We start from the raw sequence: 27,163 nt of genomic DNA on the forward strand, positions 1-27,163 counted from the left end.
TTTAATTCTAAAATAGGTAAATAATGGGGCATCTGGGTGGCTCAGTTGGTTAAGCATCTGCCTTTGGCTCAGGTCATGATCCCGGGGTCCTGGGATGGAGTCCTGCATCGGGCTCCCTGCTCAGTGGGGAGTCTGCTTCTCCTTCTGCCCCTCCCTGCTGCTTGTGTGCTCACTCTCCCTCTCTCTCTCTCTCAAATAAGTAAATAACCTTTAAAAAAAAGTCATTAAAATAGGTGAGTCATGACATAATTTATAATTTAAGAAAAGAAAAATACTGGAAGTCAAGGACTATTAATAGTAATATATCAGATACAAAATTTGATCTTAATAACAGAATATATCATATTGATGCTGTTTTCAAAATTTGATGTATGACCCTGATGTTTTAATTGATGGATCAATTAATAGTAATCATTTCTGTATAATCAGTTAGCAGCTGAAAGGTGCAACATACTGACTTTTTCAGGTGAGACATAGGCTGCCTTAGCAGCTACTGTGGGAGAAAGAAGTAGTGACATTTAATTCAGTCTAATTTATTCCTGAAAGAGATGATTGACTGCAGTTCATGAAGTCCATAGCAAGAGACAGACAAAATGATGAAATCATTAAGAAACAATAAAACTAAAAATTAAATTAGAATATAGAATACCAAGTAAAAAATCCCATGAATTTTAATTAGCAGCACTTGATGGAAGTTACTTTAAAGGGACAAACTTATATTATGAGTTCAAATGGAAAGAACTATGTTAATCTAATAGAATGAAATCCGAGAAAATTGATTATAAGATTGCATCAAAAATGTTAGAATTTATATTATTTATAAAACTAAAGAGCTGTGTAATGGAGTTCTGAAATTGACCCCAAAGATAAAATTATTTTCACTTGCTATTATTCTTGTTAGTACTGTGGTCCATTGCATATGTACAAAAATTATTCAAATTAATTTATAAAATGTTTCTTGGAGAGCCTACTTGGGGATAAGCATTGTTGTCGGGGATAAAATGAAGTAAAGAGCAGAGATGATCCATCCATCCATTCTTCATGGAGACTGCATTCAAGGAGAGAGAAGACAGCTTAATCATAAATATAACCATATGGCTACAACCTGTGTTAAACGCCATAAATAAGAATTTGAGGTTGCAAAAGGATTGTAAAACAAAAGAACTGACCTGCACATTAATATTACTTTGGTAAAATGTTTTCATAAATGGTCTCCCTTTCTTCAGCTTCTTTTTATCCCAGTGAGTTGACATGGGTGTATACAGGAGATGCAGAATAACTAAGTCTCTAAATATCAGTCAGAGGTTATCGTCGAACTGACTTCTTCTGCCAAGGCTTTTTCTTTATGACAATGTACAAATTAAACATTTACTCAGATAGTTAAGTTGTCAATTATTTGTATCATAGCAAGATTTTTTTACATTAAAAGGATAATTCTCTTGATGATTGTGTTAAATGAAAATTCCAAAAGCACTGCTTCCAAACAGTATGTAATACTCAGGAGTACTCTGAAGACATTAATTCAACAAATATTTATAGAATGTTTACTATGAATAAGGAATTCTCCCAAAATGAGGAATTTGTTTCTGGAGGAAAGATAGAAAACAATGACCAGTGTTCAGCCTGGCTGAAGTAGATCTATGTAAAATAAAAAATATATTCCAAGCCAGTGGAAATATTCTAGCAGTGGTACAATAACATATGGAATTTTAGAGATAAAAGAAATATTAATTTCTTGTCAGTGAACCAGGAGCAACAAAGAAGGCTACATGGAGGAAATAATATAGATCTTGACTTGGCACTTTAGGTGAAATTTAGATAAGAAGAAAGGAGCAAAAATGCAAAGAAAATAGTTCAAACTACCAAAATTCAGTAAGTTCAGAGTTTTTAAGGAATACTAATTTAATTGGGTAGGAGAGAAGTTAAGGTACTTATTAGGGATCACAATAAAATAGGCTGGAAAGCAAAGAAGAAATTCATTATCAAGAGGCTTTGAATGTAAAAGCAAGGAACTTCATCTTAATTCAAAGGGATTTTTTGTTGTTGTTGTATCATTATTAGACAAGAAAAAAAATTAAGCTGGTAGTAAAATTTGTGAAAATAGGGAATTACTTGCAGGCATTCATAAGGTACCTCTTGGGTAACTTGTAGAAATGAATGCAAGTCATTTTGAAGAATACATATTTCTAGTAATCAACCTAGAAATAATTCAGTTTCAAGCAGTTTTACCATTAAAATGTAACATGGCCTAATTTCTTGATCTTCAGTTCATGAGGGTTAAAATAGCCAAAGTAGAACTATGTGTAGCCAAAATCAAATTATTTTACATAAGAGAACTGACTCTTAGGCTTTTTGGGGTTGATACATCCAGGTTTTTTTACTACTTAGAAGAAATTAACTAAGCTTCTCAAAACTATATAGATTGACTACAGCTCTGTGATCCACCTAGGGTCACATTCTGTCACTCAGGCATTTTCAACATTTATAAATCCCACAGCTGGAAAACAAACATGACTATTCTCTTTATCCTCAGTTAAACCATGCATGCTATTGTTTTTATTTCATCTTATTTTAAATCAGAGTTTCTGTTATTTCTGTTTAAGTTCATGTACTTTTACTTACATTGTGTTTTCTGATCTTTTTATAACCTAGATCCCAGGATTCTAATCTGTCTACAGTGTCCTCTGTTGCTCCTTCTGGTGTAACAGAAGGGGTTGGCTCCCTATGGACTTCCCTCAGCTCCCTTCTTGTAGCGCCATCCATGTGCCAGGAGGATGTGTGTCACAATGGAGGCACTTGCCATCCTGTCTTCCTCTCCAGTGGTATGTTCTCATTCCACTGTGACTGTCCACTACATTTTACTGGCCGTTTCTGTGAACAAGGTAATCAATCTTCATTAATTTTTAAAAATTTCTCCAGAGGGTACAAGGGAATTGCAACCTTATTGTACACATTGACAGATACTAGCACAAACAAGAAACATCTGTATAATTTTATTTAAAAATGAATTCTGATAGAACACTTTTGGTTCAGTATTGTAGAAGCAAACCTAAGATTTTTTTTCTCCATTAGGATTGTTATTCAGATTATATTTTTAATTGTCACACAAAATAAGAGTTAAAGTTGAAAGGTAGTGTTATTTATATGGTTTCTTCTAAAATTATGGTGTAGTCCATCCTTTGTCACCATAGAAACAATTAAGTTCTACTTTATACTATTTTTATTGCTTAGTTGTTAATCAAATCATTATTTTTTATATTTTATAAACAGATACCCATATTTAAATTATTTTGGTAAGAAGAGTACATTATTTTTTGATGTTTAGGAATATTGTTTTAGTATTAATGGAGCTATTTATGAATCAAAAGAAAATTTCCCTATTGTCAACATCTAATGGCCTCCTACGAGTCTCAGTTAATTAAAGCAGTGTTGGGCAATTAGAGCCAGAAACGCCCTGGGCAGATTACAAAGGCATTGGGTCATGATGCATGTCCCTACACTAAGAGCTGAAAAGTGACATTGTTTTCTATATAAAATTAATCACTGGTTCTAAATTAGGTAAGTGAGGATGTGGATTACTATTGGATAATGATCCAGGTGGCAAAGAATTGCATTATTTATCCATGATTGTGTTAAATATTTCCTTTTTTAAATAGCAAAATGTAGGACCTCTGGAAGCAAACTCATAGGAACACATAATACATTATTCAGCTCTTCTTGCCAAATGACCTTGTATGAGTGCTGTGTGTTAATCTTCAGCCAAATAAGCAAGTAAATATAGTAAAAGGCATGGAAATGTAAACTTCGTCTATTTTAATGCTCATTATATAAATATTATGTGTCCTTAAAGTCTATTTTTTAACTGTAAAATGCTTTTGAGGACACATCACTATTGATTTTTTAGTGAATGTTTCCTAAGTCTGCAAAATATGAGACTTGACTTCCGCTACAGTGTGAGATCATTTATATTACATTCTGTAAGTAGAGTTCTAGGGACATAATTTGGATTGTAAAGCTGTTTTAGATCCACACTTAGCCATTTAAAACTCTGAAAGGGCTTTTTCCTTTTTTAATTTCATGTTAGGTAGAGTTTTAGAAAAATACCTTTCTTACCTTTCTTGAACTATACTTTGATTTTTAATGTTTTTTTTTTTAAATCCAAATTTACTAATGATAGTGAAATTGATGTTACAAAATGAGGAGTCCTTAGTTATTGGTTATATCTCCTGGTCAGTCACACATGTTAGACTACAAATGACCCTCCAGCCATAATCCTTACCTCTCCCACTGAATCCCCAGTTCTCCCTCCTTTAACTCCTTACTGAGTAGCTTTAACAATGATGCACAGACCTATACTTTCCTCCAGAAAGAGAGAAATCCAGGTTTATTTGGAGTTAAACCCAAGGCTTGACTGAAGTTTAGTTGTATTTAGTGTTTTCGGTGGCAGAATGTAGGAGACTGACCTCAGGAAAAGAATTGGGAATATCTATTCTATATTTGTTGTTGAGGATATTTTATTTTTTTTCAGCATTATTAATCACTTTCTACCTTCTACATTTTTTCCTGTTGAATTTACAGTATTTTAAAGACTAATAATTGGATGACATGCATTATAAAAATTAGGTAATCCACTATAGAATATTTATTTCTAAGTGCAAAATAATCAGAAGCTGTGACTAATTATTACCAATTAGAGATTTTTTTTAAGAAACTTTAAGTCGGTAATATCTGAGGTTTGTGATACTCTAAACAAAATTCATTCAATAGAACTGTTTTTAGATTATCCATTATTATAATATTATCTGTGATTTTGTTGTTCTTGCCTCCTTTTTTGGGAAATATTTCAGTGTAATTTTTAGAATGTGGTGTACTATGCTCCAACTGTAAAAATTATATTTATTTTTAATCATTTATCCCTGTGAATTAAGTACCTTTCTTCTTTCAGTCATAAAGAAAGCCAAGCGCAGGTTTGTGTTTTCAATCTAATGCTCTAAATATAATTCATACGGGTATGCATCTTACAATCCAGATTGACAGATGATAACTGGCACCTAAGACCCATGGTTCAGGAATCTAGTACCATGATGAGACTTTTTATAGCATTATCTAGATTGGCCAGATGCCACAATTCCTAAGTGTAGATTTCAATAAACAGTATTGTGTGCCAGTTTCAGTGTTTCACCTACCTGGTAAAAATCTTGATTTGGATAAACAGTCTCCAAATCAATCAATTAATCCATCTCTATCTATCTATCCATCATCTATCTATCTATCTATTCTCAGTATTAAAATGCCTAGAATTTAAAGGTAATTGCTATGAGAATAATTTCTTAAATGAGTCCTTTATTGAGTACATTCAACATCTAAAATATATGAAATTCAGCTTTAGGAATGAAATTTACATAATATCACTGTGAAGAGTTCTGATTTACCAGACACTGCACTGAGTGCTTCGTGCATCTAATTTCCCTTAACCCTCAGAATAACCCAGCTGAAGTGGGCACTGCAAATTACCCCCATTTACAAATGAGAAATCTAAGGCCTAGACTCTATTAAATTACTTGCTGAAGGTCACACAACTTGTATGTGGTAGAGGTAGAATTGGAAGCAATCTTGGCTGACTCCAGACTTCACATTTAACCACCATGCTCTATTGCTACACTAGTTAGAAAATCATATTTAACATGATGGCATGGCATGGAATTTCTGAATTTTCTCACTCTTTAATCTGTGTAAGAAGCATTTTTATTTCAGGAAGAAAAGAGCATTTTCTTTAAAAAATGAAATTTTGAAAGTCAGAAAACCAAAGATGTTAATGTTGATCTAAATTTTTACTGGAGAGTATTATTATTGTGATCAACCTAACATTAAACTGAAAAGTACATTAGGTGACCTGAAAAGAATCATATATCTATTTCCATAATGATTTCAGTAAAACTGAAATATAGAAAGTAGATGAACAAGATTTGAATTTCAGAAAAATCTAGATATCAATGATGAAGGAATACGATTCTCTGAAAAAAACATATAATTGCACAGGCATCTATATGTAAAGATATGTTGGAAGTTGATTTTTCTTCACAACCTTGCTTTTTTACTTCCAGTTAATATCCTTAACTTGTGAGAGAATACTAAAGTATTTTATCATAACAACTTTGATTTTTCATAGTGAAATGGAGGTGTAAATTAGGTATAGACCTTAATTAAAATTGAGACCTTACTGAATCTAGACCTTACTAGATTCAGTAACACAGAGAAGGTTTTTAGGGCTATGAGACTCAGTAACAGGTCACCCACACACATATTTCCTTTCTACTTGACAGTACGTAATGAGCTCTATTTTATCAAATCATCCCTATCCAATCACCTAATAACATTGACTTTTATAGAATCAGTTTGATTTAATGAGTTTTTTTTTCTCAACACATGCTATCTTAATTCATATTAGTTAAACCTTGTTGCCTACTTTTATCATAATGATCCTGCATCTCACCAGGGGAAACATAGAGCATATATTCTTGCTTTGTTTTAGATGGCTGCATGCAGGCAGATGGCTGTCTCCTACTGTAAAGTTCAGAGTGACAGATTTAGAATATCAGTACCTTGTGTTGGGGGAAAGCGTATGCCTCTGACTATTAATTATAGGATTAACATTTTTAAACAGCCCAATACTTTTTACTGTTCTATAAAACAGTTTTATAAATAGTGCAATAAAGGAGTATTTAAATGCCATACATTAAAACCAAGAAATCTTTTGTTTTATTTGATATCCTGTCTGTGTATATCGCATATATGTTTAAAGGTCAACTGTACTGAGTAAATTGCAAACCCAGAAATAAAAACGAGAGGTTTTAGTAGGTGTTTTGTCTTGTTATAAAAGAAAAAAAAAAAGACTGCCTTAACACCTGCCTTTGCTTTTACCATAACAAGAATATATTTTAAAGGCAAACTAGAGAAGTTTGAATTTATTTATTAACTTTAGATCAGGTGACTGAATGTCAGACATCCCAGAGCCAAGAAGGCAGAAAAACAGAGCATTAATCAGCGTCTTATAACATGATTTATCTCCTTTGCAAAGAACTGATGGTCTATATCATCAGCAAAGGGCGAAGAAATGGGTATTGGCCTTTTCAAACATAATACTGAAAATTTTCAGGTCTGAAAATTTATTTTTTTAAGTCCTAGAGCAGTGCTGCATATTTATTAGTAAACGGCAACTGCTGAAATAGTGAGATGTTAAGTTGAAAATGAATGGAGATTGAAGTCAAGGACGGGGGCTGAAAGGAGACAAGATTACCTATCATCAAAGACAGAGGGTTTCAGTTTTGAAAGCAGGATTGGGCTGAGGGGCTCCAGTCTTCTCCACTCTTTTCCACTATCAGTTGCTGCACACTTTTCAGCAAGGAGCTCTGTGTTCAGTTGGTGGAAGAAGATGGCTCCCTCCTCATCCTGGTGCTTGTAACTATGTAAAAAGCTGTTGTCCATCAATCTCTCTACTTATGCTGGTAATAATCCAGAAATTTCCATATAGGATGAGGAGGGAATACATATACCCCTCTGTCTATCAAAAAAGGATGACATTTATTTTATTTGTCTCCTTTATTGCCTTAATTAACATTCGTATATTGCACTGTAATTCAACACATTTAATTAAATAAACATTAACACCTAACATGTATAACACATGGAGTTAGTCATTGGAGGTGGTATGAAATGAAGAAAACATTTTTGTCATTAAGTTTTCAGGTAGTTGTTCTCATGGGGTGTGGAGAAAGGGCTGCAAAGCAAAGGAAGACAAGCATAACAAAGGTCAGCTGGTATTTCCCACCTCCTTTAAAGCTACATAGTCTCAGCTCAACATCACCTCCTCCCCAACAATGTATTACTTAGGACCTATATTATTTTTCTATTGCTTCCATAATTGATTATCACACCACTTAGTTACTTCAACAGTACAAGTTTATTATCTTAAAGTTCTGTATATCAGAAGTCTGACATAATTCCTAGTGGGTTAAAATCAAGATGTTGGCAGGGCTGTGTTCCTTTCTGGAGGTTCTAGGGGAGACACCTTACCTTTTCCAGCTTCTAGAGGGCTTCTTCATTCCTCAGTTCATGGCCCCCTTCATTCATCTTCAAAGCAAACAGTGGTGGGTCTAGACGTTTTCATACCATGTGACCCCATCTATGTGTCCACTTCCCTTTTCTACATTTAGTGACCCTTATTACACAGAGCCCATTCAGATAATCCAGGATAATCCCTGTAGTTTAACATCAGCTGATAGCAATTTTAATTCCAACTGCAACCTTAATGCCCTTTTGCCTTATAAAGTAAAATGTGCATAGATCCTAGAGATTAGGGTGTGGACCTCTTTAGGGAGCCATTATTCTGCCTACCTTAGGACCTGTAGTCATTCCTCAGGGAATTTATGTGATCATATAATAGAAAAAGGAAGCTTATTAGATGGATATCTGATGCTCACAGAATTGAGCAAAGCAAGTGGAACCAACTTGGAAAATACACTCAGAAGGATACTCTGGAGGACCAGGAAACAGGAAGCATAATGAGGCTCATCCAAGAATAGCCTGGAGCACCACCACCACCACTGAAGAAGGGCTTTTATACTATCACCGTGTTCTGAGTTATTTGCTTAAGTTTCAGAGTCCCAAGAAATATTTTGAAATTTTCTGATTGGCAAAACCTCAGCCATATGCTAACCCACTGCCTGAGAAGGACAGAAAGGAGATAGGTAAGAGGAGTCATTTTTTACCTTAGGCTTCTAATGTAAGAACTGGATCATAAAATCTACTAAGATCCCAAACAATGGGCCTCTTCTTCATTTCCACACAAAAATAGAATCATTCACACAAGGCTTTTATAGCACACATGTACACACACACACACACACACACACACACCCCTTAATATTAAACATTAATCTTTTCCTTAAAAATTCTTCAGGTATTTCTCCTCTCTATTCTCATCACTTCTCTAATTTCTGTTTTCTCCTTGCATTCCTGGTATTTTTATTTATTTATATTGTAGAATAATTTAGCAAAATTTTTGTTGCCATTCTTCCTGCAAACACAATATAAACCTCTTATCAAAATATTTTCACGAAGATTGTTCCTTTCTAACATCCAATTTAGGTAATCAGGAAAAATATTCCATGAACAAAGTGGTATCTGAAATGGTACTTAGAAGGATGAGTTGGAGGAATTAGAATGAGCAGATTCATGAAGAAGAGAGTTGTCTAGTTTCGCGTGAAAGTGCAGGGTGTATGTGAGATCAGCTGAGAAATAAAGCTGGAAATTCAGGTGAGACCGAGAACCCCAAATGACAGATTAAAAATATTGATTTCTTAATTTATTAGTTGGGGTGCCTAGGTGGCTCAGTCAGTTAAGCATCCAACTCTTGATTTCGGCTGAGGTCATGATCTCAAGGTTGTGAGATTGAGCCCCATGTCTCCACACTGGGCATGGAGCCTGCTTAAGATTCTCTCTCTCCCTCTCTCTCTGCCCCCCCTAAAAAATATATATATAAATTCATTAGCAATGACTTTCATTGGGAAAAAGATATAGTGATCAGAAATTGCTTCAGGATGATGAATATGGGAGTAGAATTTAGAAAAGATATGGTGAGGAGGAAAAAAAAGGCAGACAAATGGAGACATAATTTTAACAGGCTAGAAAAATTGGATGAAAACTCTTTTAATCCTAGTGTTTCCTAATAATTTGGAAATATAACAGATGTTTATAATTTGAAAGTATAATAGATCTTTATATAGTAAACTACTATAAAGTAGTTTAGATTTTTTTATCAAAAATTACAATCCTAAGGACTATTTTTGTAGTGTATTATTTTATGTAAAAGAAAAACTGTAGTATAAAATGTGATTGTAAAAGACAGGACACACCAAAAGTCCCTTTTTCTCTCCTTTCTTTTGCCATCTTCTGTCCCACCTAGCCACTGAAAAGCTGAATCATATGCAGTAAAACTTTATCAGGGCACAAACATTATGGATAATAAAGCAAATGATGTGGGCTTATTCTACAAGAGGTTAGTGACCAGCTAGCTAAACACTTATATATGTATGTGCACACTGGGAAGTAGGAAGTATCTTATCTTTCTCATTTCAATCCTGAATTCAAGTTCCATGACTTCATTATGTGCAAATATATTTATTTCTAACAGATTTATTGCACAACACACACACATACAGAAAAATTCAAAATATGAAGGATTATTAAGACATACGTTTAGGATCTTTTTTGGCCTATCAAAACAATTTACAGTTGGAAAACACCTTAAAATTAAAGTAGTTGAAACTAGAATTTCACAAGTATGGAAACAAAGTCCAAGAGAAGCAACTCATGGAAACTACTAGTTAAGGACAAATCTAGAACTAGAACACAATGTCCACATTCCAAATCCAGTATTTTATCTGCCACAGCATGTTCTCCAGAGTTGTTCAATGGTAGATTGCAAGTTGAATGGCGAAAGAAAGAAAACGAAGGAAGGAAGGAAGGAAGGAAGGAAGAAAGAAAGAAAGAAAAAAGAAAGAAAGGAGTCTATTGTATATATTTGAGATAAACAATTACATAAACTTCTATAAATTAAGAGAATGATGACTTCAATTGTACCAACTTATCTCTTACTCTCTCTCTTTGTACATTAGATGGATATAGACACATTTGACTGTAGACATGTAAACATGACATTTGATGAATTTACTAATTGTCCTTTTACTTGACAGGTTTAAAGTATTTTTGTCCTAAGGTAAATTTGCTTATAAAATAGAAAAAAAGTTAATTAGAATTCTTTAGACTGCTACTTATGAAATCACTTTAAGGTGAAAATATTTAAACAGAAGTAATAATTAGAAAAAAGTTGGTATGCAGTGATTATGAAATACCTAATTTTCAGTGGTTATATAGATGCACTGTCCAATAATAATAGAATGCCAGGCATGTAATGCAATTTTTAAATTTTCTTCTTGCTACATTAAAAAATAAAAAAAGAAAAATTTAATATACTTTATTTAGCCTAGTATATCCAAAATATTATCAAACAATGTAAAAATATTAATGAAATATTGAAATTCTCTTTTTCATATTAAGTCTTCCACATCTGATGTGTAATTTACACTTACAGCACATTAATTTGAAGTAGGCACATTTCAAGCCTCATCTCAATAGCAACTTGTCTGGTGGATACCATATTGAACCACACAGTTTCACAAGATGAAAGGAAAATGGTGTAACAATTGTGATGGTGTTGCCAAGTACTGAGTACTGAGATGGGGAGAACATGAAGATACTTTTCTACTGAAAGGTTTGATTAGAATACAAGGTGAGAAGATGAAAGCAGCTGAAGTTATAAAACGTCTCAGTCAAAAGACTGAATTATACTATTTATTTGTTAAAATAGCAAGCACTAAACAGTCATGTATTAAACACTAGAAAACTTATTTGGATCTCTCTTCTTTTACTTATCCATGCTTGCATTATCTGTCTACTATTAGATGAGATGATACAGCAGAATCCTGAAGCCCTAAATGTCATCTATACGTTGAAAGTTACCAGATTTATATAACCAGTCCTACCTTTGGCTGTATGTCAGACATGCATATTACACTTGTATATTAAACAAGGCCTTTCACACAAAAAATGGGTTGTTGATATTCCATGAAAGTTCTCTCTCATTCTTATATTAATTCACTTATAAATTAAGTTAGATGAAGTCATGCACTTATATTTCTACCACAAATTCTTTGCATACTTACTATGTGCCAAGCACAGCCTCCAATACTGGTCATACATTGGTGAATAAGATGGTAATAGTCCCTGCCTTAAGTCATTTACAAGAAGTATAAGCCAATAAAAAAGTAAACACTCAAATATATAATCCAAACTGGTATACAGATTCTGAAATAGAGTGCTTATAATAAAGAAGAAAAACAGGGTAGTGTTCAATGGGAGCAGAAGAAGACATATTTAGAAATCTATTTGGAAGAAATGTCATTAATTCCAAAACTAAAAACTGAGAAAATGTCAGTTTTTTGAATCGCAGGAGAATGTTCAGACAAAGAGAATATTATGTTACCGTGAAAATGAATATGTAAGAATGACTTTTTACCAGTTCTTTTTTGAGGGAAAACTGTTAAGTACCAATATTTTTTTTAGACTAAAGATGAGGCTAAAACAAATTAATGAAGAGAAAAACAGTTCCATTCATTTCATTCATCTATATATCCAAATTTGTCGTGGACCCATTGCTTCTGCTCTCAAGAAATTTAGTGAAGTTTTATGATCAGATGATAAATATAATGACTGTTTTTTTCTCAGTTGCTGCAGTCCATACCTTTTCAAAGAAAACATTAAGCTTTTCCAGATAAGAATATATCTTCTAATAATTAAATTAATAGAGTTAGTTGAAATCTCTTCCTGTCACTGTAACATTTTATATAATAGTAAAAAAAAGCTACACTAATACTTTTGTATTATACTATTTACAGTGAAATCGTAATATTTATAAAGATTTGAGAGAAAATTCTGTTTTCTAGTTACCTAGAAGATATTTCTCCAAAGAATTGAAAAATGTAAACTTAGATGATAGGAGAATAGACAACAGTAAAAACAAAGGCTAATGTTAACCCGCCTTCAAATGTTATTTATACAATGGCAAAACAAAGGACTATAATGACCAGAGCTAATTAAGAATAAATTATGTGGCCTCTAGGAAAGTGATGATATTCAGGCAACTATTTTCTTTTACATCAGATGTGCCGTTGGCAGGAAAAAATTAATAGAACTTGTATTTACGAGGCAACATGATGTCCTTACTCATAAGTACAATTTTATTAATGAAATTGAGAACCACCTGAGCAAAAGAATTTATTCTTTAAACTGTCTGTCCTTGAAATACTAAATCAATTTCAATTGATTTCATCTATTTTGTTAAGGTGTCTCTGTAGATGTCTCTTTATTTTCTGTCCTAGGATCATAGCTATGGATATGAATAAATTTGGATAGATAGAGATGTGGAAATTGAAACCAATCTTCACACACATGTATGTCACCCTTTTGTCTACAGTGCCATTCACTGCTTGTGGATTAAAATGAAGAATGGATGCTTTGTATAATAGTGTTTCTGTAGATTAACATCAGGTGTAGTAACTAAGAAAGAAAGCGACAGACAATAACAGCTAATAATTACCATTTCACACTTGGTACATACCATGCTAAGCTATTTTCATACATTTTCTCTTTCAGTCCTTGTGCCAACCCTGTAAGTCAGATAATATTAGTCAAAGTTATTTTCATCTCTCAGTTATAGAAATCCACTCAATAAATAATAGCTAACATTTACCGGATGCTTAGTATGTGTTAGGCATTACTCTTTTTTTTTTTTTTAACTCAAGTTAGTTAACATATAGTGTAGTATTTGTTTCAGGAATAAAATAGTAATTCATCACTTACATATAACACCCAGTGCTCATCCCAACAAGTGTCCTCCTTAATGCCCATCACCTATTTAGCCCATCCCCCCCAACAACCCTCAGTTTGTTCTCTATAGTCAAGAGTCTCTTATGGTTTGCCTCCCTCTCTGTTTTTATCTTCTTTCATTTTTCCTTCCCTTGCCCTATGTTCATCTGTTTTGTTTCCTAATTCCACATAGGAGTGAAATCATATGATATTTGTCTTTCTGTGACTGACTTGTTTTGCTTAGCATAATACACTCTAGTTTCATCCACACTGTTGCAAATGGAAAGATTTCATTATTTTTGATGGATGAGTAATAGTCCATTGTATATATATACCACGTCTTCTTTATTTATTCATCAGTCGATGGGCATCTGGGCTCTTCGTATAATTTGCTATTGTTGCTTGTACTGCAATAAACACTGGGGTGCATGTGCCCCTTCAAATCAGCATTTTTGTATCCTTTGGATAAAAAGCTAGTAGTGCAATTGCTGGGTCATAAGGTAGGTCTATTTTTAACTTTTTAAAAAAGATTTATTTATTTATTTTTAGACAAAGAGAGAGTGGGGGGATGGACAGAGGCAGAGGGAAAGAAGCAGACTCCCTGGGCTCAGTCTCATGACCCTGAGATCATGACCTGAGCCCAAATCAAGACTTGGACGCTTAACTGATGGAACCTCCCAGGCGCCCCTGTTTTTAATGTTTTGAGGAACCTCCATACTTTTTTCCAGAGTGTGGCTGCACCAGTTTGCATTCCCACCAACAGTGCAAAAGTGTCCTCTTTCTCTGTATATTTGCCAACATCTGTTGTTTTCTGAGTTGTTAATTTTAGCCATTCTGACAGGTATAAGGTGGTATTTCATTGTGGTTTTGATTTGTATTTCCCTGAAGATGAGTGATGTTGAACATCTTTTCATGTGTCTATTAGCCATTGTATGTCTTCTTTGGAGAAATGTCTTTTCATGTCTTCTGCCTATTTCTTAACTGGATTATTTGTTTTTTGGTTGTAAATTTTGATGAGTTCTTTATAGATTCTGGATAGTAGCCCTTTATCCAATATGTCATTTGCAAATATCTTCTCCCATTCCAAGGGTTGCCTTTTAGTTTTTTGTTTGTTTCCTTGGCCATGCAGAAGCTTTTTGTCTTGAGGAAGTCCCAATAGTTCATTTTTGCTTTTGTTTCCCTTGCCTCTGAAGACACGTCTAATAAGAAGTTGCTTTGGCCAAGGTCAGAGAGGTTGTTGCCTGTGTTCTCCTCTAGGATTCTGATGGTTTCCTGTCTCACATTTAGGTCTTTCATCTATTTTGAATTTATTTTTGTGTATGGTGTAAGAAAGTGGTCCAGTTTCATTCTTCTGCATGTGGCTATTCAGTTTTCCCAACACCATTTGTTGAAGAGACTGTCTTTTTTCCATTGAATATTCTTTCCTCCTTTGTCAAAGATTACTTGACCATATAGTTGTGGGTCAATTTCTGGGTTTTCTATTCTATTCCATTGATCTATGTGTCTGTTTTGGTGCTAGTACCAAACTGTCTTAATGATTACAGCTTTGTAATACAGCTTGAAGTCTGGGATTGTGATGCCTCCCACTTTGCTTTTTTTCTCAACATCACTTTGGCTATTTGGGGTCTTTTCTGGTTCCATACAAATTTTAGGATTATTTGTTCTAGTTCTATGAGAAATGCTGGTGTTATTTTGATTGGGATTGCATTTAAAGTGTAGATTACTTTGGCTAGTATAGACATTTTAACAATATTTGTTTTTGCGATCCATGAGCATGGAGTTTTTTTTTATATTTAAATTCAATTAATTAACATATAGTGTATTATTAGTTTCAGAAGTAGAGTTCAGTGATTCATCAGTCTTATATAACACCCAGTGCTCATTACATCACATGCCCTCCTTAATATCCATCACCCAGTTACCCCATTCCCCCACTCCCATCCCCTCCAGCAATCCTGTTTGTTTCCTATGACTAAGAGTCTCTTATGGTTTGTCTCCCTCTCTGATTTCATCTTGCTTTATTTTTCCCTCCTTTCCCCTGTGATCCTCTGTTTTGTTTCTTAAATTCCACATATGAGTGAGATCATAATCATTGTTTTTCTGATTGACTTATTTCACTTAGCATAATACCCTTTAGTTGCAAATGGCATACATATCATTGCAAATGGCAAGATTTCTTTTTTTTTTTTTTTTTTTGGATGGCTGAGTAGTAGAGCATGGAATGTTTTTCCATTTTGGGGGGTCTTCTTCAGTTTCTTTAATAAGTGTTCTATAATTTTCAGCATACAGATCTTTTACTTCTTTGGTTAGGTTTATTCCTAGGTATCTTATGGGTTTTGGTGCAATTGTAAATGGGATCAGTTCATGGATTCTCTTCCTGCTGCTTCATTATTGGTGTACAGAAATGCAACAGATTTCTGTACATAGATTTTATATCCTGCGACTTTGCTCAATCCATGTATCAGTTCTAGCAGTTTCTGGTGGAGTCCTTCAGGTTTTCTACGTAGAGTATCACGTTGTCTGCGAAGAGTGAAAGTTTAACTTCTTCCTTGCTGATTTGGATGCCTTTTATTTCTTTTTGTTGTCTTATTGCTGAGGCTAGGACCTCCAGTTCTATGTTGAACAACAGTGGTGAGAGTGGACATCCCTGTCGTGTTCCTGACCTTTGGGGAAAAGCTCTCAGTTTTTCCCCAGTGAGGATATTAGCTGTGGGTCTTTCGTACATGATGTTGAGGTATGTTCCTTCAATCCCTACTTTTTGAGGGTTTTTATGAAGAAAGGATGCTGTATTTTGTCAAATGTTTTTTCTGCATCTATTGAGAGGATCATATGGTTCTTATCCTTTCTTTTATTAATGTGGTGTATCATGTTGATTGATTTGTAGATATTGAACCACCCTGCAGCCCATGAGTAAATCCCACTTGATCATGGTGAATAAGCCTTTTAATGTTGTTGGACTCAATTAGCTAGTATGTTGTTGAGAATTTTTGCATCCATGTTCACCAAGGATATTGGTCTCTATTTATCCTTTTTAGTGGGGTCTTTGTCTGGTTTTGGGATCGAGGTAAGGCTGGCCTCCAAGAAAGAATTTGGAAGTTTTGCTTCCATTTCTATTTGGGAACAGCTTCAGAAGTATAGGTATTAATTCTTCTTTAAATGTTTGATAGAGGGATGCCTGGGTGGCTCAGTCGGTTAAGCGTCTGCCTTCGGCTCAGGTCATGATACCAGGGTCCTGGGATCGAGCCCCGCATCAGGCTCCCTGCTCGACAGGGAGCCTGCTTCTCTCTCTTCCCCCGCTCGTGCTCTCTCTCTCTCTCTCTCACTATCTCTCTCTCAAATAAATAAATAAATAAATGTTTGATAGAAGTCCCCTGGGAAGCCATCTGGCCCTAGACTCTTCTTTTTGGAGATTTTTGATTACTGATTCAGTTTCTTTTCTGGTTATGGGTCTGTTCAGGTCTTCTATTTCTTCCTGTTTCAGTTTTGGTAGTTTATATGTTTCTAGGAATTTATCCATTTCTTCCAGATTGCTCAATTTGTTGACATATAATTGTTCATAATAGTCTCTTATAATTGTTTGTGTTTCTGGAGTGTTGGTTGTAATCAATCCTCTTTCATTTGTGATTTTATTTATTTGGGCCCTTTCTCTTTTCTTTTTGATAAGGCTGGCTAGGGGGTTATCGGTTTTGTTAATTCTTTCAAAGAACCAGCTCCTAGTTTCGTTGATCTATTCTACTGTTACTGGGTTTATTTCTATATCATTTATTTCTGATCTAATCTTAATTACTTCCCTTCTGCTGGTTTTAGTCAGCTGTTCTTTTCCCAACTCCTTTAGGTGGAAGGTCAGTTTGTGTATTTGAGACTTTTCTTGCTTCTTGAGGAAGGCCTGTCTTGCTATATACTTCCCTCTTAGGACTGCTTTTGCTGTGTCCCAAAGATTTTGGACTGTTGTGTTTTCATTTTAATTTGCTTCCATGTATTTTTTTTTTAATTTCTTCTTTACATTCCTGGTTAACCCATTCATTCTTTAGTAGGATGTTCTTTAATATCCATGTATTTGTGGTCTTTCCAGATTTTTTCTTGTGGTTGACTTCAAGTTTCATAGTGTTGTGGTCTCAAAATATGCGTGATATGATCTCAGTCTTTTTGTACTGTTTGAGGCCTATTTTGTGACCCAGTATGTGATCTATTCTGGAGGGTGTTCCATGTGTACTAGAAAAGAATGTCTATTCTGCTGCTTTAGGATGAAATGCTCTGAATGTATCTGTTAAGTCCCTCTGGTCCAGTATGCCATTCCAAACCATTGTTTCCTTGTTGGTGTTCTGCTTAGATGACCTATCCATTGCTGTAAGTGGGGTGTTAAAGTCCCCTACTATTACTGTATTATTATCCATGAGTTTCTTTTAGTTTGTTATATATTTGGGTGCTCCCAAGTTGGGGTCATAAATATTTACAATTGTTAGATCTTCTTGTTGGATAAACCCCTTTATTATGATATAGTGCCCTTCTTTATCTCTTATTACAGTCTTTGGCTTAAAATCTAGTTTGTCTAAGTATAGCTACTCCAGCTTTCTTTTGACCTCCATTAACATAATAGATGGTTCTCCACCCCTTCACTTTCAATCTGAAGATGTCTTTAGGTCTAAAATGAGTCTCTTATAAGCAGTATATTGATAAGTCTTGTTTTTTTAATCCATTCTGATAACTTGTGTCTTCTTTTCAGAGCACTAAGTCCATTTACATTCAGAGTAATTACTGATAGCTATGAATTTAGTGCCATTGTATTACCTGTAAAGTCACTGTTCCTGTAGATTCTTTGTTCCTTTCTTGTCTTTGTTGCTTTTTTGGTCTTTCTTTCCCACTCAAAGGGTACCCTTTAATATTTCTTGCAGAGCTAGTTTAGTGTTCAAAACTCCTTTAGTTTTTGCTTGTCTTAGAAACTCTCTCTCTTGTTTTGAATAATAGCCTTGCTGAATATAGTATTCTTAACTGCATATTTTTCCCATTTAGCACATTGAATATATCATGCCAGTTTATTTTGAAGTAAATACTATTCTATCCCCATAATTCAGAGAAAATGGACATAGAGTATTTAATTAATTTGTCTCTGGTTACTCAGCCAGTAAGTTTTGGAATTGAGATTTGAGTCCAAGGTCTTAAAACTAACCTTCCTATTTGATCTAAGTAAACATAAGCAAAGATAGAAAAATTTCATTATGAAATATAAAGGTGGCATTTCATAGAGCCCCAGAATGGGAATGCAGAGCTGTTCCCAGAAAGGAACTAGAACTAAGAACAAAAGCACTGTGTGTAGTTCCTCTGATGGAGTCATGTTTCATTCTTCTCACCATCTTTTAGCTGACAGTGGCTTTTGAATCAACATTGTAGAATCCTTCCCCCATGGAGAGACTGAATCTTTCTTGGATGGAACCTAGGTAAAAGACACGTGACCAAAGTGACCACCCCTAATCCAGTCACTCTGGCCAAAAGTATGTTGTACCAGCCTGGCTGCTGAAGGAGATCATAAAACAGCTGCCCAAGGGGCGCCTGGGTGGCTCAGTCAGTTAAGTGTCTGCCTTCGGCTCAGGTCATGATCCCAGCGTCCTGGGATCAAACCCTGTATGGGGCTCTCTGCTCAGCGGAGAGCCTGCTTCTCCCTTTCCCACTCCCCGGTGTGTTCCCTCTCTCGCTGTCTCTCCCTCTGTCAAATAAATAAATAAAATCTTAAAAAAAAAAAAAAAAAACACTACCCAAGAAGGAGGAATTTTGGTGGGCTGGGAATAGACCACAAAATGTGTAAACTACATCTATTAATATCCCCATCTTACAGATGAAGAAACTGAGATACAAAGAAAGTAATTTGCCTAGATTATGCAGTGATGGGCAAAGCCAGAGCTCAAATCAAGCTGTATTTGATGCCAAAAATTGTTTTTTAACCACCGTACATTTCTATTTTTAAATCTCCCTTAAAAAAAATAAAAAACGGTACGTGCATTGAGACAATGCCATCTACATTGACATCATAATGAATTTAGTTTATTAAATGATCTGACTTGTAGGTTTATACCGAGAAATAATTTCATTTCTTCCAGCACCAACTTTTAAGAAATTTCTACCAGATTTCTCTTCCCCTTATTTTGTGACAATCTGGATATTTCCCAAAGCTTTCCAGTCACTTGCAGGTGTTAAAAAGTCTAATCTAATTTAACTAACTAATCCCCTTTCATTTCCAAACCCAGTTTGAAGCTGTCCACACCCTTCTGTCCCTCCCTTTGATACCCTCCTTTCTAAAACTAGAGTCTTCTGGGTCAAATCACGGGTAGAAGGAATCAGGAAAAGCACCAAAAGTCTTAATCCTTAGTAGATGCTAATTATAATTCTGTGCTAGCAGCAAGTGCATTCTGACATCGCAGGTACATCCATGGCATGTACTACCTAGATATGTTTAATACTGCTCTTTAAAAGGGAAGGTGATTATTACCCATTGTCTGCAGTTTAGAGACTTTAATAAGAAATTTGAGAAAAGAGGTGAAGTCCTCGTGTAAATGCTGTTATATTATCACAGAGATGGAAAAGAATCCAATATCTAGGAATGATGGTATTTCTTCCTACAGTTAGTTCTTTTCAAACTTTTATACTGGTTTATTAGTGGCAGAAGTGATTTAACTCTACCCAAAAGGATTCTAAAGACAAAGCTTAATTCCAAAGATCTTGAGAGTCTTTTGTCTCTTTTATCTTAAAAGTCACATGCTCTTTACACTCTGCAACATATGCATTGTGATATAAAGAGTAATTGAAATCATTCTCCAGGAACTTTCATCTTTCTCCTGTGGCTGCAAGCAAATCTGACATGCTGATGCAGATTCCTGGGAATACATACATTTGAGAAGCATAGGTTTACTGAAAAAGGCAGTAGCTTGGGAGTGAAAGATGTGGAATTGAGCTGTGTGAATTTTTCTAAACAGGAGCAACTATTTGCAATATGGGTTTTCATAGTGATTAAACCAGTTATAACTCTTATGAGCAGTTGAGAGCACATGTTCATATAGAAATGTGAAATATATTAATGAGTATTTGGTAAATTCCAACAGGCTTTTACCATTAGCATAATTTTGTGTTGTACAATTAAGTTACGATTACATCTATAATTTTGGGTAACATTCACTGGTTAACAATAAAGTGACAAAAGCTCAGGAAAAAAAAAAAAAAAAGTGGAATTGAGTCACAGCCCAGTCCTTAATTAGTTACATAGCATTAGGGAAATCATGACTCTTTTGACCAGCAGTTTCTCTGTCTTCGAAATGGCAGAGTTAGAATGAATTTGAGAGCCCATTTTAGCTCTAAAATTTATTGACACCTAGATGAGTCTCTCCTGTGAAACCTCTTGGGTTCTGCTTAGCCATTACTGTGGACTTTGGATTTAGGGGAAGCCTATGAAAACTGCTTCAGCAGCAGGATGCCTCTTCACTTTGCCAGAACAGCTTGCTAGTCAGGCTCTTTTCTTACTTTGCTCCCCAGTTGTTAGAGATGAGTTCCCCCAAGCAGCAGAATCCTTGCCAGAGATTATAAAGCAGGATTTTATTAAGGAAGCACATTTGAGATCAACACAAGTGGGAAAAGGAAGGCAGCAAGATTTGACAGCAAGAGTTCCACAGCGTCTGCCACACCGATATATCTCTCTTTATGCCCTCTTAGATTCAATAATGAAATATCCTAGCTTTTTCCAGTCTAGGAATTCTAAAGTTGTTTTCTTTTGTGTGTTGTCTTTGACATCACTCACAAACAGGATGATTTCCCAAAAACAATGGACTTTGGGAGCAAGGAAGTTTTTTGGAGTTGTAGAGTATATCTTGAAGTCTATATTCTCACTTATGTTTTTATTTCTAATTAAGAGACTTTGTTTCTTTCACAGAGTGAGGGAATGTGGTTTTTTTGTTTGGTTGGTTTTGCATATGATTTCCTGAGATTTTTCTCATCAACACCCAGGGGTTTCACTTATCTGGCTCTATTACAGACTTCTTTTCCAAAAGATCAGTGCTTGATTCTTCTTCCAGATACATTTCTTTACCTGACACACATTGCCCCTCATGGTCTGATACCTGCTTATTTATCTGGTTTTATTTTCCTCCAACTTCCTGCCATCCAATACTATAATCCAATTATACTAAGGTCCTTGTAGTTCTTCAACATTCCATGTCCTCTCTCATGTCACATCCCATTCCCTCTGATGTTCCTTCTATGTGGAATACAAATTGCTAACCTGGTTAACTACTTTTCTTCCTTAAAGACTTGGATCAATTGTTATTTTTTCTGGGAAGTCATGTTTTTATCATCACATCCCAATCAGTTTTTGGCTTCTCATTCTACTTTCCCATAGTATTGTGTGCCTTTCTTTATTGTATTTACTGTCTTGTATTTTCATGGTATACTTTCTGTTCATCCTAGAGGGTAAAATATTGAGGAAAGTGACCATTTTTGTTTTTATCTTTCTTACTCAGGCATTTAGCATGGTACGTGGAATATAGAAGGAAATCAGATTTTGTTGTTTAATTTAAAGAGAACTATTTTTTAAAAAAAAATAACTAAATAACCATTAAGCTATTTAGGCATCTTAGGTAAATATCATGGTATTTAGGAAAAAAAGGAAAAAAATTAAAAATTGCTTCCCTCTATAACAAATTAAAGACTCAATCCCTGACTTTTTACCAACCCAACTAGTTCTGAATTTGAATACTTTTCAGATTTTTATATTCATTTCAATCTGTGCCCTGAATATTCAGGCAGACCTCCTAACTTTGGTTTGTTGAAGAACTCCTCATAACACTTACATTTATTCTTCTCTCCTTTTGTAGATAAAGTCTAAAATATTTAGACTACAATATTTACAAATATGCTTGAAATAAAACTAACAAGTATTTCCTAGGATTCTTCCTTATGGCTATCATAGGATTTTAAACATAGCAACACAAGAGCTAGACAAAATATTTTTGGTATATCTTTAAACCTTTGAACATAAATAGGATTCCTAGCCTGAAAAAATTGAAAATAACCCTTAGGGTGATGGGTATTAAGGAGGGCACCTGTGATGAGCAGTGGGAGTTGTATATAATTTAGTGATTCATCACTAAATTCCGTACCTGAAACTAACATTACACTGTATCTTAACTAACTGGAACTAATATCACACTGTTATCTTAACTAATTTTAAAAAAAGAAAGAAAGAAAATAACCTTACTTTTCATAAATATTTCATGAATATTTTTTGCTCTTAAAAAATTTAAGCAGCTGAACTAAATTTTGAGCTCAGTCTAATTGAATATCATAAACCACTGAAGATTATCCTCTAGAGCTTTCTGTAGTTGAATTCAGAAGAAAGAAAATGAAATGACTTGCAATCTTTTGAAGAAAATGGAAGTCTGAAATCATTATGTAAATTTTCTAAAAATTTTTGAGAAATTTTACTTTTTATTTCTATTTTATTGGCATAATTATACACATGTATCACATGCATATCAAATGGCACATTACTCCAGAGTTAAGGTCTTACTAGTTAACTTTGTTGCTAATACTCTTTCATTATTCAAATACTGAATTCCTTTACATGAATGTGAATCCCATAGATATACTCTAACCACATATACCTCATTCTGCAATTCTGTTTGGCAATTATGTTTAGAAGGTCTGAGTATCAAATCTAATCACATCTTTTCATGATATGCATATGAGTTTCTATGATATTTTATCATATTTACTTAACGCATTTTTTCATTTATGTAAATGCTAGCATGTATTTAGTGTATGCATAAGCCAGAATATCTGGAAATATGTCTTGTGGCGTGTGTGCTTCCATGCAGAGCTATGTAGTTATATTTCTTCGTACTAAAGTAAAAGAAAGACGGAAAATGGTGACTATAGCTAGATACACTTTAATGACACCACAAAATAGCTACTAAAGTTTTCTGTTGTCTGAGCTTTTTAGTAACAGTGCTTTTTAGGTTTTCACAAATTTCTGACACCTTGTTTAAGAGGGAATCTAAAAGCCCTCTCTGCTGTGGATTCCTTTGTGCAGTATATCTGACATTTTCTTGGCATAAAATGCAAAAGAGCCATTAAAATTAGTTCCCTTACTCAAAATAGTATATGTAGTATCAAAACTGTGTTCTGGAAAGAACCTGTACACAGTTAATGTTTTGGGGAAATGGAAAGAATGAAAACAAAAGGAAAAGAAGGCAAAAAATCTAGGAGTGTTTTTTCAATGTGAGTTTTCTTTCTTACACAATGAGTTTATATATTTTTGTATTTCCTTACTAGATAGAAACTTGAGAACTATACACATTTTCTTGTTAAATTGACTTAAAATTCACTTTTTGTAGAGGTGATAAAAAGGCATTATGTATGAATATCCAAAAAGATTACTGTGCAATCACTTGAAAATAGCCAACATTGAAAATTGCTAAAAATGATGAATGGATGACTCTGGACACAATTAGAGTTTGTGAAATCAACCATACCATTGTTCAGATGTTTGAACATATGTTCGAAAGCCCAAAGCATATCTATGTAGAATTGTTCCCTATTGTAAAGCAATGTTCCCTTCATTTCAAACCCATTTGTATTATTAAAAAAATATGTAATCCACATATATCAGGTGAATTTACATTTACATCATTTGAAATGCCCTATGCCCTCTAATGTTTCACTATTTATATATTTTGAGGCATAAACAGCCCACATCAGTGCTCCATAAATCTCTGGATTAGAGTGTTATGCTTTTGCTTTTTCACTCAAAGTCAGAAACTTTGACCCTAATTGTGACCCTCTTGGATAAACTCTGTTTACTCTATTCATATATAGGTTTTCATCACATTTAAAAAATATATTCACTTATATTAATTTACAAATATACTTATCTGGTCTTACACATATCATGCTGATCCATTTTCTATTCTGATCCATCCTGTTCCACATCACTCTTCACAGTGTTTGAAATTACATATTTGCAATCCCTTCTAGTTAGGATTATTTCCATCTATCTTTAGAGTCTAGTTAGTTTTGCTCTTATTTACCCTCCTGAAATTATATGACATTTTCAAATTTCAGAGAGTACTCCTCTCCAATGCAAACACATTCTGCACAGCACATTTCACAAAAATAATCCTTGTCTGCATAGTTGTGATGGAATAAATAACATAAAGTCATCCTCATTTTAGGGAAGAAAATAATGTCCTCCAGGCCCAGATATACCATATTAATTGTTAAGTCCTCCTCTCTATGATCATTTCTTGTCTGTCACTATGAATTGTTACACTGATTAGACTCTCTTAGGTTTAAAGTGATCTTTGCTGTCTCTAGAGATTTCTGTCCCCATCACGTGGTTTATATAAGTATAAGCTGATCTTTATCCACTGCATTTATGTAAGCATACATTACATGGGTCCAAAGACAAAGGCCTTTGACCTTTCAATAAACACACCCTCTAGACCTAAGTTTAGGTGATTTGTATGTCAGCACCTTTGGACAAATTGCTCAACCTGCTGCAAGTACAAAATTTTACCAGAGCATTCACATATATCTGCAATCATAGGGTTTCCAGATAAAATACAGTGATGTTTAAATTTCAGAAAAATAATGAATAACTTTTTAGTATAAGTTGTCCCAAATATTTCATTGGACATACTATTCTAAAAAAGTAATTGGTTATTTATGTGAAATTCAAATTTGAATGGATGTCCTGCATTTTATTTGATAAATCTGGTAACACTGCAATCATTTCAAGGAGAGTATGCCTTAAAAACTTAGCTTATAAGAGCTGGAAGGAACTTTAGAAATGATTCAGGTCAGGGGTCAGCAAACTTTTTCTGTAAAGGGCCAGATAGTAAATATTTTAGACTTAGTGGGCCACATACAGTCTCTTTCATATATTTTTTTAAACAACTCTTTAAAGATAGAACAAATCACTCATAGCTCACAAGTTATACAGAAGCAGGCTGTGGACTGAATTTGACCCAGAGGCATGCTTTGCCAAGTCCTGGTTCAGGTCATCACCTCTAATTTTACACTTGAGCCTCAAATGCTTTGCTAAATCAAGAATTGGCATTTGTAGAATCTTTCCTTGATCTGCCTTACAAGTTTGGATCAACATGAGTTGTTGTTAAGAAAAATTCTGGCTCTAAGTTTCTATATTCTCACAAACCACTAGCTGAAAATGCTTTCTGATGTTTGTCCAAATATGAAAATCAATCTTATCCATATAGTGTTTCTGAAATTCATACATGCTCCCTTTTGGTGCAAGGTTTGCTTATCCAGTCTTCTCACCCCCGCCCCCAACTTTTTCACACACACAAAATTGGACCTTAACTACCTCTGAACAGACTTGAAAAATCCCTGAACCTAAAGTAATTGAAAAAGTACTGGATTCTAATTCAGTGGTTATCTTCAGCTAAGTCATTAAGAACTTTCCCAAACATGACATAAGTATTCGTTTTTTAAATGTGTATTAGGTGTTCCCTGTGTACCAATATATGAGTTTCTGAATGTAAAAATTTTAAAAATATATATTGTCTATTCAGGATCCCTTTCTTTTCACCATCCCCATTTGGCCAGTACTAGTTTGTCTTTATTCTGATCTCTTAGCCTGTGAATTCTTAGATGTATATTCAAAATTAGATACTGATCTTTAATGACACCACAAAATAGCTACTAAAGTTTTCTGTTGTCTGAGCTTTTTAGTAACAGTGCTTTTTACGTTTTCACAAATTTCTGACACCTTGTTTAAGAGGGAATCTAAAAGCCCTCTCTGCTGTGATTTGGCATATATATTCTACTTCAGGTAAATCTTTTCCCTTCCTTCTGCATCTTCCGAGGAAATGTGATTTAGGCTGAGGAGAGCTACTTAGGCACACCAGGTTCACTGACTATGCTTGGTAAGTGAACAGAGGCATCAAAAATTACTTAATAACCTTTGTAAGATTTATTATTGTTGTTAGTGTTGATTTTGGTGTTGATGTTTTACTTCCTTGTCTAAACCTACAAGTGTGAACTCCTCTAAACTAAAAAGTAACTCTTACTATATTAAATCAAATTTAACTTAAATTTTCTATTTATAGCACACTTTCTACTCTCTCCAGTTTTAAATATGTTCCCCCTGAAGAATTACAATCAAAACAAGCATCATGTTTCCCTAGTTATCTCTTAGTACTACTTTGAGTTGTTATCTATCCAATCATAAAGACGGATAGGTAGATAACTTTAAATATGTGTGTACATGTATGTGTGTGTGTGTGTGTCTGTGTGTATATATATATATATGTGTGTGTGTGTGTGTGTGTGTGTGTGTATTTTTTATTTATTTTTTATTTTTTAAAGATTTTATTTATTTGAGAGAGAGAGAGCAGAGGAAGAGGGAAAGAGAGAATCTCAAGCAGACTCCATGCAGAGCACAGAGCAATCTCACGACCCTGAGATCATGAACTGAACTGAAATCAAGAGTCAGATGCTTAACCAGCTGAGCCATCCAGGTGCACCTGCATGTGTATTTTTTTCTTTTTTTTTAAATTTTTTTATTATTATGTTAATCACCATACATTACAACATTAGTTTTTGATGTAGTGTTCCATGATTCATTGTTTGTACATAACACCCAGTGCTCCATGCAGAACGTGCCCTCTTTAATACCCAT

General features: G+C 34.3%; 1 protein-coding gene across 1 annotated transcript in view; it reads left to right on the forward strand.

Annotated features, from left to right (window-relative positions):
- The window catches only part of LOC116635773 (protein eyes shut homolog), a 602,300-nt gene that overhangs the window by 164,133 nt on the left and 411,004 nt on the right, over window positions 1–27,163 (forward strand). Inside the window, exon 5 of the mRNA XM_032410093.1 lies at window positions 2,653–2,882. Coding sequence (XP_032265984.1) covers window positions 2,762–2,882 — 121 coding nt within the window. The 5' untranslated portion in view covers window positions 2,653–2,761. The remainder of the gene's footprint in view (window positions 1–2,652; window positions 2,883–27,163) is intronic.

This window comes from Phoca vitulina, unplaced genomic scaffold (assembly GCF_004348235.1).
Source record: "Phoca vitulina isolate PV1807 unplaced genomic scaffold, GSC_HSeal_1.0 scaffold11, whole genome shotgun sequence".
In the NCBI taxonomy this organism is placed as follows: Eukaryota; Metazoa; Chordata; class Mammalia; order Carnivora; family Phocidae; genus Phoca; species Phoca vitulina.